Below are 15424 nucleotides of genomic sequence, written 5' to 3'. Positions count from 1 at the left end.
CTAAGATTATCATATTAAAATTCTACCCTGACTGATATTTTATCCTTACCTTTCAAGTTGGATTAAATGATTTTATTTTTCCCTTTTGCACCACCACCATATTGAAATAGAAAGCATTCCCAATTAAACCAGGAACAGAATAGGTAGAAAACCCTACCAGCCCATTTCTTGGCATTGAAGTATGAAACATATGGCTGGGACATCAAAGATCCGTTTGCATTGAGAATTGTACAGTGTACTGGTTATAGACAGTTTAACTCCACCTTTATGTTCATGGCATTTGTTTCCAGGTCAGCCGCCCTGTGACAGAAAAAGCCCAAAACGTCCTGAAGATTGAATATGATGAATATTGCCTGATGCTGTCAGCAAGGTACTGTCCCCAGACTGCCATGGCAAAAGGTGTTACATTCTAGTTGTATCTCTAGATTAATCTAACCAAAATTTAAGCCTTAATTAGTCTCTCATTCTCTTCTAACTGGTTTCAGTCTGTGCTGTTGTGACAGACAATGGCTGAGCGCTTAATTACACAATGAAGATATAAATGCAAAGCTCACAAACTGTAGCTAATTCAACTCGTATAATGAGTAATGATTAGAACTTAGCTTTTGAAAACATTTTAAAGAGAGAGGAAAGAGAAGAAAATCTTACTAAGAAGCCTGAGGATTTTCCATTGACCTCTCACACTCTTTCCTTGTAACACCATGAGCATGTTATCCTTCCCTTTCACAATTACACTTTTTAGCTCATAAAACTAGTGTTGCAAAATTGCTGGAGAACATTGTAAATAGGTAATACCATGCAATAGACGTAAAAGCACTTAATAATGCCTAAATGACAAAGATGAAATTAAACTTTATTGGCAATCTCATGGGTCTTTCTAATAAAAGGAATTTCACTAATGAGTTTGTGTAGTGCTAGTACTGATTGCAACTGGAAGCCAGGATCTCTATCCTGGGATTAAAAACTAATGGTAGAAAGAGATTGTAGGTTGGTTTCTGGTTACAAGATTGCAGTGTACTGTGTTTTTTCATGCTTCTAGACCAAAATTATCCCGCAAATATACTCAGAGGTGGATTGATTTTCAGGTGTAGTTTACTATAAAAGACATACCATCCTAGCAGTGGTATTAAAATTAATTCTTCCAAATAAAAAGGTCTTCAAAACTTTAAATACCAATTTTCTCACCATCAGTCTCCAACTACAGCATGGCTGGAAACACAGCAGACTTCCCTAAACTACACAGTTTAATAGGTAGACAGGGAGACACTTTCTTACTCAGAATTTGGAACTTTTATATTTCCAGGAAGATCTGCCATCTGTGGACAGTGCTTAGATATTTGTCAAAGTCTTTGTCTGTTTCCTTTTACAACCGGCACATGAGAAAATATCTGAGGTTTTCTTAGATCTGCACACTCATCACAACCTTCAAAATATACACACGGTACTTCTGAATCACCTGCTGACAGTTAAAAAAGCAAGTGTATGGTGCTTCTCTGTTGCAGAGGGGAAGTAACTACTGTATGCCCCTTTTATCCAGACCAACTGAAGCTGGCATCCCCAGGAAGCAGCATGGGATGCTCTGCTTATGTGGTCCTTTGCCTTTTGCGTTCATATATATGAAGTCTGTGTTTAGTCAAAACAAATACCAGAAGGCCTCAAGCATCCTTAAAAACTGTCTTTTATTGTTCAAACTGAGGTGTTGCAGGCCTGCACTGGAGGCCAGTTGTTGATTATCAAAAAACCTCAGTGCTTTTAAATTTGCATGAGACAAGGTGAATGTGCATTGAGGAAATGCAGCATTGCCAGGAGCTAAAGGCAAAAAAGTTGGCGTGCCTATATGAGAAGGTGGTGCTGTAAAGTCTTCACATCTTGCACTAAAAATGGCTGGCTCGCCCAAAAAGCCATGTTCTGGGCTTGCAGTGAGCTGGTGATAGATCTGGGCACAGAGCTTTTATAGAGAAGGCTGATACTGCTGTTACACCTTTATTTACATGTCAAAAATATTCCTTTTGGACACAGGGGTAACCATCTGGTGCCCTTATAGAACAACAGAGCACTGGGAGAACGCAGTCAGTGTATCACCCTGTGAGACTAATTCAGAGCAACAGTGGGTAGCACTGTGACAAAATCCCATCCCATTCAGTTTCTCTTATGAGTAAACAGAATGACTGCTGGTGTTCTTGACAGATGAGAGCTTATGTTCAGGGTGCAGAGGAATGCCAAGTCAGGGATCATTGATTAACTCTAGTACTTCGTCTCTTCTGCCCCCCCCCCCTTTTTTTTTTTTAAGACCACAAAAGACAAATTGGACAAATTGTCCTTAGATGTCTTGTTTGGTGGCCTTCCTGAGCATAGTGTATGGAAATCACAGATGAACAGCAGCTGGCAATGACGCCAGTGCTTAGTTTTAAAAGGAACTGTAGTGGATAGCTTTAATGTGAGTAGCTAGTATGACTCAGGGAGGGGGGAACAACACATTGAGCTGCATCCTCTCCTTTGACTGATGCTGAAAACAGCTAGAGCTGTTCACAATTTCAGACGGACATTATGCACACAGTTTGAAGTCACAACATGAAAGCCAGCTAACATATGCAGGACCAGCTACTGGTCCTACAAGAAAAAATGCATCTGGGAAGTAACAGGCATTAAGAGCCCTGTTGCTTTTCTGGGGCGGCTGGACTGACAAGGAAGCACGAAGTGCTCCGTGTTTTGTCTAGTGCAAAGGGGGCATCTAGGGGCCATTTCAGAGAACTACTAGCCTCCACGCATAACTGCAACTAGAGGAAATGCTGTAGAGATGAGCACAAACACACTTATTCTGAGCAACCCATGCCAACACTACATGCCTTAGAGTGCCTAATAGCTAGGGCAGACATGGCAGAAGAAACATTTCATAGTCTAATGTGATGTAGGATTGAGCAGCTTATAGAAAAGTCAGAAACTACTTTGAAAAACATTTCTGACCACTTATTTCCTGCTTGGTCACAGTCATAACCATTGATCTACACTAATCACCCAGCTGAATAAATACAACAGTCAGTTTTGTTCCTGGTTGAAAACAACTGGTTCAATGCGTGAGTGGGTAAAATCAAACATTCATAAAGTGAAGATTTTCTCCTCAGATCCAGACCCGTTTGTTTTGGTTCCTGATGTGCATGGCATTGACTGCTTTGCTGTATTTCATTCCACAGCTCTTGCTTGGAAAGGGATGACTGGTACAGCTGCATCAGCAGGCACATCCCTGATGACTACAAAGCTCACAATACTTCCACCTTCCACAGCAACGTGGAGGTAAGAGGAAGCCAAATCTTTCAGTGCTTGAAGGGGAAGTGGGAGGGCAGTGGGGACACACACAGAGGGAGAGGGGGTGGGAAGGAGGAAAGGGAGGAGGGTTATAAAATGCAGAGTTTCTGGGGCAGGACATTCTTACTGTTTTCATTTAAATCGGTATGTCAAGCCTAAATAACAAACCTCATACCACAGTTCATGGTTTGAGAGGCCACCTGAAATGTTAATCACACTCTGTATTCTGTGGTCTGTGCTTAAATATGAGTTCTCATGGAGGAAGACTAGCAAAATTTGGTCCTAAACAGTAACTATCCTGGATGATCAAAAAATAGGTACGAACTCTGTAGATGTAAGAAAACAAAACTACCCATTAGTTATATTATACAAACAATAAAGCCACTGCCAATGCAAACCTCACCAGCAATATTCTAATTGAACCTGCACAATTGATGTATATTGTTGCTTTCTCATTGATTTCAATTGTACTGCTCTCGGTTATGAAGGCAAAGAATGTGCTTGACAAAAGTAAAAGTGCTATTTTAGATTAAGCAGAACCCTATGATTTTACTAAATAAAGAAAACTAAAAAAAAAAAAAGAGGGGCACTTAGTTTTTGAAGATTTCCAGAAGAAAAAATCCAAAAACAAACCAGAATTTTCTTGCTGCCCTGAAGTTAATCTGCTTTCAAATTTTTAACAATAAAAATTAGAAATTCTATTGCATAGCAACTTAAATAAAAGCCTTTTTCAACACATGAAAAAATAGTTTCTTTTGCAGCTCTACTTCTGATGTAAATCTTAATGTGCACAAGAAGAAATTTGGAGGGATTACATCCTATTTACTTGCAGGAGTCTATTTTCCTCATAGCAAACCTTCCTAGCAAACAGTCCTTCAAGGGCACAAGAGTGTGCACTACCTGTGCCAAACACTACACTGTTGTGAACTGAAAGTGTGGTACCCCAGATATTTCTGTGCTGAACCAGAAGTAACGCCCGCATCTCAGCAGTGGCTTATTAAATTAGGTTCAGTTTCACATCGACCGTGGCTCCATGGGCATGGAGAACAGGCATAGGCACTTGCATAACTGCAGCCTAGTGCATTCCAATGTAATATGAATAGTGAATACATTTCCTAAAGCTGCTTACATATATTTGGATTGTGTGGGGATAAATTCCTCTTTGTGCACATCACAGTTTGCTTTGGAAAAGAAACAAGTTTTTACTGTTTTCTGTCCTTTCTCTTCCCCAGTGATAAAACTGCTCCAACTGCTCCAAGGTATAATGAAATAATGAGCTCAGCCCCTTTTCAGCTGAAAACTATGGAGCTTTTTAGGGATGCTATTTCAAAAACTGCTAATAAAAAGATGGCTTTAACTCATGTTCTTACCCACAATTTACATACACAATGAATAAAATCTTTGTCTGATGTGGAAAATTGTCAGTGCCTGACCAGTAACAACAGGTCTGCATTGATTCTTACCTGTTGTGACTCTGGCTTTCACAGCACCATGTACTGATTGGCCATAGACTTCCAGTGCTGAAGCACCTCCATCTCAATGTGCATTGAGAATTAGAAAAAATGGGGATTGTAGCAGGTGGACTGCAATGAAAAAACTGTATGAGGGAAGTCACTTTGTACTTTGGAAGTGTGGATGCTTCTTAATTCATTCTTGTTGGATTTTAAGCTAAGGGAGAAGCTTGGAATAACCTTGGGTGAGAGGCCTCCTACTTTGGTACCTGTGTCCCATGTCATGATGTGCATGAACTGTGGCTGTGACTTTACGCTCACTTTGAGGCGACATCATTGCCATGCCTGTGGGAAGGTAAGAGATGTACAGCTCCTCAGGGGGGCTGTATTCACACTTCTAAGACACTGGCTGCCACTGGTGTAATTTGTACAAACTTGTAGCAACATTAAGACCAGAATTTGGCTTCCCAAACTGTTAGTGCTCTGTTAGATTAGGTGATTAGGTTTCTAATGACTAGTAGGAACAACAGCAACCTTCCCTTGAGAGGCAAATTAATTCCCAAAGGCTGGTAGTTGAAGGCTTACATGGTAATTGTTGCTGAGTCCAGCTGTCATATCTGATCTGCAGCTAGAACTGGAGACAATGAAGCAATACACTAAAAACACAGGTTAAAGATATGGACCAGAGCAGTCCAAAATCCATGTCCTGTCCCTAATAACAGCTACTAAAATTATCTTCCCAAAAAAGGGATGAAATTCAGTGACAGGGAATGGTTTGGTCAGTAACCAAAGGGAAAGCTTTCTCCAAGCACCACTGATGAGCTGCTGCTGTTTGCCCTAAAGCCACGAGGATCTATAGGCTTCCCAGTGTTCTTGTTCCTTTATCACTCCTTTCTCTGACTCCAGAGATTTGTTTATACATACAAATTTACAGTCCTGTTTTGAACCAAGGTTCTCTTTTAGTCTCAGTGTTTTTTTATTTTGTTTTGTGTTTTATTTTTAATTATTACTTTTAATTTTTAATTTCTGCTAGTGTGAAAAAACATTTTTTTCCCAAATTCACAGAGAAAAATCAGTCAGTACGTAGACAGGGATAGTGGGAACATGCAAGCTTGCTTCAGAAAATAATGTTACTAGCAAAACTATGAAAACAGGAGTAATATTAAAGTGGCTTTTCTGTGCTTTAATAGGGGGAAAGGTGTAAGTTCCTGTAGAGATAAGCATAGAAATGGTGTGCAGCTAAATTCTGTGATCAGTTCTGCTTGGCTTACAACAGTGTAAATCTACAGCAATCACAGTTCAATCAGTAGACTTACCCGGATTGACACTGATGTAGCAGAGTCATATCTGCTCCACTATTCATCTTCCTCTCCAAAACAACTCAAAGGATTTCTTCTGTATATGCATATGTACCAATTAAAATTATATTTACATGTATCTCTCCTTTCTGGAACAGATTGTATGTCGGAATTGTTCAAGAAACAAGTACCCTCTGAAGTACCTCAAAGATCAAGCAGCCAAAGTCTGTGACAGCTGCTATATGGAACTGAAGAAAAGAGGTAAGATTCCTTCATTCTTGGCAAAACTGACAAATCTGGTGCCTGTTTATATAACAGGGAGGGTTTTAGGACCTGCCTACTATGTTAAGTTTTGTGACAGGATTTCTCATTTCAAGCATGAGGCATGTGTATTGACGTCCCAAGAGTGGCAGGCTGTATGGCAGCTAAAACTTTATTAGAAAGCCAGACTGTCCTCGAGGGTTTCTCTGGCCTTTTGATAAGCCAGAATTGCGGCAAGAAGTGTGAGATGCAAACATTATATAGCTGATAGCTATTCCTTGTCATTTCTACTGAATTACACATTATAGGAAAACAGTGGCTTTACTATTCCTCATTCTGTCCTCACCCTTGTAGCTTTTACAACAAGAAATGCCTAAGCAAAGTGCAGAGCCTCTAAGAGCTTTTCTACATGGGAAGTTAATCTTGGAATAGATGAAAGCACAAATTCAAAGCAGAAGAGCTATGGCTTAACTAGAACTCTGTATGTTTTTGTCCCACTGTGAGTCCGTGTTCCATTTTAAATACACATCCAAATCAAAAATAAATTGGGGTGGGGGGGTTATATATATATATATATATATATAATACCAATATTAAAAAAATGTGTATATGAACAGAGAATGAACATGAAATAATGTTCTCCCACAATTATTCATGTAGACAATCCCTAAAAGTAGGCACGTTCCAGTGTCACAGCTAAAATAACAGGGACAGGTGAATTTAGTTTTCCATTCTGATTAAAGAAATTAACACTAGCCAAGCAAACACATGAACTGATGCTGTCACAACAGCCAAAGCATTCCCAAGCCATTGTGTGCCCAAGAATTGATAACTCAGATTTGTGCTAAAACAATGCTGAGCTTTACCAAAACTTCCTGATAATGTGTGTTGCCAGAGGAGAGGATCATGAAGATGTGAACTCAGACAACAAGGGGTAATGAAGACTGACAAGCAGACAGAAAAACTGTCTCCCTTGCAGAACTCAAAGCGTTCTTAATACAGAGTTCTCAAAGAGTTTTATACAGAAAGAATGTCCCATTGGTGAATCCATCCTGCAGAGATGTTACAGAACAGAGAGTGAGATGGAAAAGCCATTTGGTTAATTTTGATTTTAACTTAGAAGAAAACACGCTGTGTTTAGTGCCTTGTCAACTTTCTTGCAGGCTGCTTTCAAGAAGCTGTAGGTTATTACCATTACCCTAGGGTGCTATGAAATCCAGCAAGCTAGCCAGACTTAAAGGGGTAATTCAAAAGAAAAGCTGAAATAAAAAACAGCTATGGAGGAGGCATTGCATTTTCCATAGCTGGTTTGCATTAGTGTATCACGTGTCTCTTACGCCTACTATGATATGTACCGATTCACCTATTTCCCCCTTCCCTTCTGAATTTTCCTAATCTTGCAGAGCGGCCACTAAGTGTGAGCTTCCCTCCAACTTCATCCAGGTGTTCAAGCAGTGCCTTCTCTGTCTTCCACAATATCCATTACTCATCTTTTAAGAAACAGAAGAAGATTCCTTCAGCTCTTATGGAGGTAGGACCAAGCTGCCTGAGAAAGGCAAGGAACTGCACAGAACTGTGTGCTATTTCAGCAGCTATGTTTATAATTTATTCGGTGTGCAGTGGGCTCAGCCCATGCCCTGGTCTACTTGCATCATGCAATTATCTTTTCTATTTTTCACACTAGTATTTCAAACACAAAGTACTCTGAGCTCTGAAGATACCACAAAAGCTTCTTCAGCCCACTAAGAAACCCGAATTAGAGCAGCTTACTTTAATTACTTCATCAACCTGTAATGTCTTCAGAAAAAACTAAGACCACCTCACGGTAGTAGCTAATAAAAGAAGGCAGGCCGTAGACCTTCACAAGTATCAACAGAGCATGATTTGCTGTCAGTCAGTTACTTTTTATGACAAGATACTTACTTCTGAAATTTTACTTCGATTTCAAAAAATAAAATACGACTTAGGGAATCGACTCTACTCTTTGGCAAGTAATTCAGGAGTGCACATTTAATCAGTCATTTTCCCCCCAGCTCAAACCAAAGTATTTCAAATAAAACTGATAAAACCTTGATTCCACCAATGTAAACAAGCAAAATCCCCACCTGTTTCAAAGGGACCACAGTTTCTCCAGCTATATTAATTTTCTTTCAAGGAACAAGGTGTCAATCATGTTGATGCAGTCTAGGTAGCAAAGTTGCCTGTTGAACCTGAACACAGTAAAGTACTCACATTTCACTGAAATCAGCAAGTATTAATCATAGCTTCTTCAGAAACTCAGGAAGAAAAAGAGAGTTCATGAACTCTGGAAGAAAGCAAAGAGAACTCAGGAGGATTACAGAGGTGTCAAGTTGCACAGGGAGAAAATTAGAAGGGCCAAAGCCCAACTGGAACTCAATTTGGCTAGTGCAGAAGAAGACAAAATAGACTTTTTTTAAAAGAATCTCCATCCTTTATTGGATGTGATGGAAAACACTGTGACAAAAGATGAAGTAAGGCTGAGGTATTTAATGCCTTTTTTGCCTCAGTCTTTATTAGTAAGGCTATTTGTTCTCAGGGTACCCAGCCCCTCTGAGTTGGAAGATGGTGACAGGGTGTGAGATGAAGCCCCTGTAATTAAATGGGAAACTGTAAGTGACCTATTACATCCTTTGAATGTTCATAAGTCTATGGGGCTGGAAGGGATTCATACAAGGGTACTGAAGGAGAGGGTGGAAGTGCTCAACAAGCCACTTTGATGAGAAGATTTTAGTAACGATCTTAAATGCAGGGCACAGGTCTCCTTGTCAGCCCTGAAATTTCAAGTTGTAGCACACAACAAGGAAAGAGAAGGCTACAGGGAACTGCATATTGGTTTGTGTCCAACATGGGACTGTTACAAATGGCAGAAAGGCTTTAAAATAATAAAATAAAATCAATGCTTTATGATTTATGTATAGAGACTTAACACAGAGGTGGTGTTTCCAGCTGGGATCTAAAATGACATGTGCCCTAAAGAGGTCATATCCCTACTCCAGCAGCATGCTGACTGTTCCCTGAGGCAAAAGAGAGACAGATGGAAATGTCCTGAGCTGCTCTCCAGAACAAAGTTACAAAGTCCTAAAACCACTGTGGCACAGGCGAAAAAAGTGTGTTATGCTGCAAATGCCACCTCAGCACAACAGAATCACGCATGGCACAGGGCTGCACTCAGGTTCCCAGGTCATGACTAAAGCATCCAGTAAGTCCTGCCCTATATCTGCACTTCCCCAGACACTCTGTTGAGATTATATTAAAGAAAATAAGGTGAAAACATCTTGCTGAACTCATTGTTATGTCAAGACATGGGAAATTCTTGAGGTTTATTTGTACTGAGGTGAAACTAAGCCAAAAATACAAGCATGTAACACAAACACAAAAACTGGATACTGCAAAGAACTGAGAAAGGCCAAAATCCAGCTGTTATGACAATAGTATTGTCTTTCTATCCACAAGGTGGCAGCACATGTTTATTAACGTGAACTGTCTCATGGTAGCATTGATGCATAACTTTTTTCTAATTTGTTTTACCCAGGTCTTGGAATATTTTTATTCTGCCACAATACACTGTTGTGATACTGCTCAGTCTTCTATTCTGGCAGTGTTAGAAAGGCTGGTTTTGAACCTCTGGCCTTTGTTTGTAATTTGGTATAATTGCAGTTAACTACTGCAATTGATGATGCATACTGCATTATGTGCAGGTGTGCGTGTGCATAGTTCCATTCACTCAAAATGTGGACCCTTAAGATCGTTAATGGCTTAGATCTCAAAATACTTCTGTGTAACTTTCCTCAGAAATATTACATCACAAATGAAATTGTCACTATCAATTTATTAACATAAATGAATATAAAACTATTGCAAAGTCCTAAATGTACCCACATCTTAGAAGTGTTCAGCCAAAGGACTGTCTTTCCATATTGGAAGCATGTACTTTCAGTTTACCACCTCACCCCCCTCAGCTGCCTCCTCTCCTCCTCCCCCCCCCCAGAAAATAAGCTGGGAAGAAGGACAAGTACACCTTCTCAGAACACAACCGTAAACTTGCTGACCTTAGTAACAATTTGGGTGCATATTTTCTAAACTAAATTCAACCAAACATCTTCTAACAGTAAAAAAAGAACAGTAAAATCACACTTATGCTTTTGATTTCTCCATATTTTTAGTGGTCTACTTATGGTTTCATGGACATAGCCCTAGTTGCCTAATATGAGATGAACATGCGTAATCAGGAGGGGAAAAGCCTCTGCTGTCACAAATCCTGCTTTCTCCTACTCTCCTCCAGGTGGCAGCCTCGGGAGAGGGAGCTACCATCAGTGGTTACCTCAGTAGATGTAAGAGAGGCAAAAGACACTGGAAGAAACGCTGGTTTGTTATCAAAGGCAAAGTCCTCTATACTTACACAGCAAATGAGGTACTGTGCAATCTGACTTTAAATAGTTTCTTAACTGACTTTCCTCTTTTGCTCTCTGCAGTCACCTCTCCGCAGAACCTCTGAGAGCTGGTTCTAACAGACTGAGTTCCTGGGCAGCTGTCCTTATCAGGGGGACTCAGCCACAAACCTGGGTGGACCTCAGTAACCCTCTTAACAAATTGCCCTTCATTATTTGACTTTTTGCTGGTGTTGCTATATACTGTCAACCTTAGTCTAGGTATTTACATACAAATACTTCAAGGTAACTGCCAGATTTTTTATAGATGGCACTGTAATCCATTTCTGGTGGTGAGGAGAATCTTGTACTTTTGCAAGTATAAATACGACGTATATATATATCCTACTAGTATCAACAGGGAAAGACAGGAGACAATCTGGAGAGGCGAGAATACTGCTTTCTGTATTGGCCTGTAAGCTCCTCCTTGTAGCCAAGGAGATTGGGTATCAACTAAAGCATTTTTATGTACTTTTTCTCTTCCTAGTCCCTTTTCATATTTTAATTTCTTCTCCTTTGTGAATAGCCGCAGTCCAGTAAACTTGAAGTAATTGCAATACAACGGGCGGTTATGACTGACAGATTTCATAAGTAAAAGCATAAAAATTAATTTTGCTAGACAAAGGACACAATACAAGAATTGTAGTAACAGCAATATTTGATATTTTAAGCCCTCAGAACACTTTGCAAACGTCAGTTATTTAAATTTTCTTCACCAGTGTGAGGCATGAAGCATCATAATGCCCTTTAAACAGATGAGATTGAGGCACAAAAGAGTTCATTTGGCCATCATCAGAAACTAACTTATCGATTGCTTCAGCAGTGCTGCTGTATAGTTAGTAACCTCTTATTTTTTCTGCCTGCTTCCTTTACATTTAGACCATGTAACTTTGAAGTAGACTTTTTTCCAAGGCCCTGCAGCCTCTTATGACTTTTGCTGAACTCAGCATTTCAGACTATTACCATCAAATTCTGTATCCAAGACACTACTTACATCTTTGACTTTTGAAATGATCTGGTTCAGTGATAGGGAAAGAGCAGTGGATGACTAACTAAACTTTATGTTCCCAGTTTGCAATTCAGTTTCTAAGAGCAGAAGCAAAGGCAACATACACACACTGAAAATGTTATACACTTAGAGAAAACATTACCCAGATATAGTGGCCAAAACTGCAGCTTTCAGTGACAGGTAAATGACAGTATGAATAATGCTTATTGTTTCTTTAACTTATAAAAAGCCGTGTTTGGCAAGCAAAATTCATGGCTGTTTCTTGGGGGTAAATTAACACTGAACTGCATTACCAAGTCAGAAGTTTTGAAGCCTTGTTGTTGAGTGTGAGCATGCTATTTGACATAGTGCATGTTTCTAAAAAAAGTTGCTAGTTGCTATGAAAGTTGCTATGAAAGGAAATGACAAGGTACCAATCAGACTACTGTTTGCATTCAGCAAACAAAAGTGGTTCAGAGTAACACAACTGAGACTGAGCTGTCTCTCAAACTTTCAGAAGTGTTGCTGCACGTCCCATACTGTCAGCAACCTTGCAGTTTACCTTGTGGACCATTATGTCGAAGGTAGCCATGAAAGTTACAGGCAATTTGACCTTGTGGATGACCATGAATAACTGGACTTTTAGAGGTGTTGTTGGAATTCAGGACTAAGACTAGGTGAACATGTGCAAGTATGCACCGGCACTGTTCCTGTTTAAGAGCCACCAGTCCAGCATAAGACTGATACTACTGCTTTTGCAGCCCAGAGAGGGGTTGTATCATGACTGGTCTTCAGAAAAAAGCCCACAAGCTGTTACAAGCCTTCTAATTTTTGGTTCACTTCTTGTTTGTTTTCAGGACAAAGTTGCCACAGAAAGTTTGCCTTTGTTGGGTTTTACTGTTGCCCCAGAAAAGGAGGAAGGAAGTATGGATACAGTTTTCCATCTCTACCACAAGCAGACTCTGTTTTATAGCTTCCGAGCAGAGGATAACAATTCAGCACAGAGGTATGGGGATAGACTTCCACACTTGGAAGTGTGCAGGTGTAAAAGCTTCAGTAGGGTTTTCCTCTCCTTCACTTCAGAACTCCTACCATAATGAAGTAAGCAAATGGCTTTCAGTGTTGACTAAGCCCAATTGCATGCGAGCGATGTGGGTGATTACAAATCTGTTGTGTTTTTGCTCCCTTGAATAGTTGGAAAGGAGGCTGAGTCTCAAGAATCATACCTAGAAGTCTGTCAAATGTGATTTTTGTACGGGAGCTTCCCTGATTTGTGTGTTCTATTTATCCATCTCTTAGTTTGCTCATCAACAAATAATTGTTCAGATTTCACAATTTATTGCTACTGCTTCCACCTAGTAAAATAATCATGACATTCAAAGTAAAAATGCCAGCACCTCAGGACACACAGGGAAGGAAATTGATGTTTATGGGAGGTTTTGTTGCTTTTAAACATACTTTAGTGGTCTCATATTTCCTGTTCTAATCACAAAACCATAGTTCCTCGCTAGAGCTAGGATGAGAAACACAGTCCTCTTCAGGCTTTATGTTCTTCTATTTCCAAAAGAAACCTGATTTTATATGTAGCACTCTTTCCTTCCTGCCCTTTTTAGGTGGATTGAAGCCATGGAAGAAGCATCCATTTTATAGCAGCAATCACCCAATGGACTTGGAATAAATTCTCAGATTTCTATACATTCCCAACAACCTTTTATACGTCTCACAAAACTGAATAGTGTATTTCAGGCAAACTGGTTACATACACTGGAGATATGAACTGTTTCCAGATTGCTCTCTTTACTTCCTTCCTCTTACCTCCACTTTTTTTTTTTTTTTTCCAAAAGGAAACTTTAAAATAGGGAATATTTATGGTGATCTTTATGTCTGTGCAAGTTCAACCTGTGTTATAAGCTTCTTCTATGATCTCATGGTAAGCTAAGTTTAACATCAAGACAAAAAAAAATATGGAAATACTGACTACAGTAAGCAACAGGGTCAATTTTACTTACTGTAGAGCACTAACATATTTCATTCGGTTGGTTTTGGTGTCTACCATGAAATGAGAACCAATGTAGTAAATGACAAATGCTCATTTAAAGCACTTTATTATTTTTATTCACTACAGCTTCATTCTTTCATGTTTCCAAGGAGTTTGGTGGACCAGTTCATTACTCATCCATTAACAAGTACCAGCATGAAATCATGCCCTGCATATGCTAAATTGTTTCCACAGAAAATGAATAAACAAAAACATTCACCTGGTCTACCAATGCTGCACTAGATATGATCCAGGATAATTACTTACTATCCCTTTATAATTATACACAAACCACTGTATAATTTATTTCAAAGGGGCTAATTTCATACCACTATAGTACTTTGAAATGCACTATAGTAGCTCTACAAATCTAGACACTGAATAGTATAAAGTCTCCCTAAATATTGCATCAGACTCAAACCCAAAGGATATGTTTAATTTATTACAAACCTACAGACTGTTTTTATTTAACACTAGCCTACCTAGTAGTGTTAAGATTTTTATCATCTATTTAAATAGTCTAGCTTTTTTTTCAATCCTCCTGATGTTTCTGCTGTTCTCATGAAAAATGTCATTAAAAGTTTAATCCATATAACCAGCGCACCATTTGAAACATGCTGGTGGGGTGAAATGCACTTGTCTGTATCTGCTCTGTTAAGAGTGCTTTGAAACTCCTGTAGCTAAATGTATCTTACTCCACCTCCAGGGCTGGATTCTCAGCAGCCAAGTGTCAGTATGACTTCAGAGATGTGCTGCTTTATACCAGATGAAGATGTAGAACTCTGGAGTTTTTTTGTTGTTGGTTTTTTTTGTTGTTTTGTTTTTTTAAATAAGGTTGAGAAGTGATGTTATAATCATTGCAATAAAATGGTTTTGTGTCCTATATTTGTCATAATACTTGACTGAGGAATAGAATGGCATTTATGATTAAAATATATCTTTGTATAAAAATACCATGCTCAAGAATTTACTTACATTACAATACATTGTGGGAAGGGGAGACTTTACTACTTCCATTTTTGCCTTTCTTCAATAAGTTTCATGGATACCTGAATTTTTGATATTTCCATATTTTTAAAGGGCTATAATATGTATCCAAATGATAAAGATAGTTCAATTTATCACCTGGAAAAACAAGCTTAAAAAAACAAATACAAGTCTACCACTAAATAAAAATATAGCTGTATTGTTTTTATTTTTTTTAATACATCTGAGTCTGATAGTTTCATAAAGCACAGATTATCATATGCAAACAGAAAACAAGTATAAGAAAAGTAAAACTTTTGTATTCTTTCATTAATTGATGAACACCAATGTTAACTCTTTGTTTCATGTTAAAACTATGGCCTTGCTACCAATAGACTGTTTTTTTCCCCCTTATAATCTTTTTGCACTGAGAGAAAAATAAGAGAATGTTGAATACAGAGAAAGATTTCTAACAAAAATTTCTTTTCTCAGACAAAACAAAAATGCACTACAGAACAGTATTATGAAGATCTAGGTGCTGACATCTTCTAACTGTATGAAGTTTTCAGTGATAAGCAGGAAATGAATACATGAAAGTATTTTGTTGTAAAAAGTAACATACAGTGCTATTAAACATGTTTTAAGTAATGTGGAAAAATAAAAGGTCAAAA

General features: G+C 38.8%; 1 protein-coding gene across 6 annotated transcripts in view; it reads left to right on the top strand.

Moving 5' to 3' along the window:
- The window catches only part of FGD5 (FYVE, RhoGEF and PH domain containing 5), a 102075-nt gene extending 86651 nt beyond the window's left edge, over positions 1-15424 (top strand). For all 6 annotated transcript variants that reach the window (XM_083795534.1, XM_083795532.1, XM_083795531.1 and 3 more), the window contains 8 exons: positions 291-370; positions 3192-3291; positions 4972-5109; positions 6211-6313; positions 7717-7844; positions 10617-10745; positions 12607-12755; positions 13363-15424. In XM_083795534.1, the coding sequence (XP_083651660.1) occupies positions 291-370; positions 3192-3291; positions 4972-5109; positions 6211-6313; positions 7717-7844; positions 10617-10745; positions 12607-12755; positions 13363-13399 (864 nt within the window). In that variant the 3' untranslated portion in view covers positions 13400-15424. The remainder of the gene's footprint in view (positions 1-290; positions 371-3191; positions 3292-4971; positions 5110-6210; positions 6314-7716; positions 7845-10616; positions 10746-12606; positions 12756-13362) is intronic.

This window comes from Anser anser (genome assembly GCF_964211835.1).
Source record: "Anser anser genome assembly, chromosome: 12".
In the NCBI taxonomy this organism is placed as follows: domain Eukaryota; kingdom Metazoa; phylum Chordata; class Aves; order Anseriformes; family Anatidae; genus Anser; species Anser anser.
This window is presented reverse-complemented; position numbering and strand designations above follow the sequence as displayed.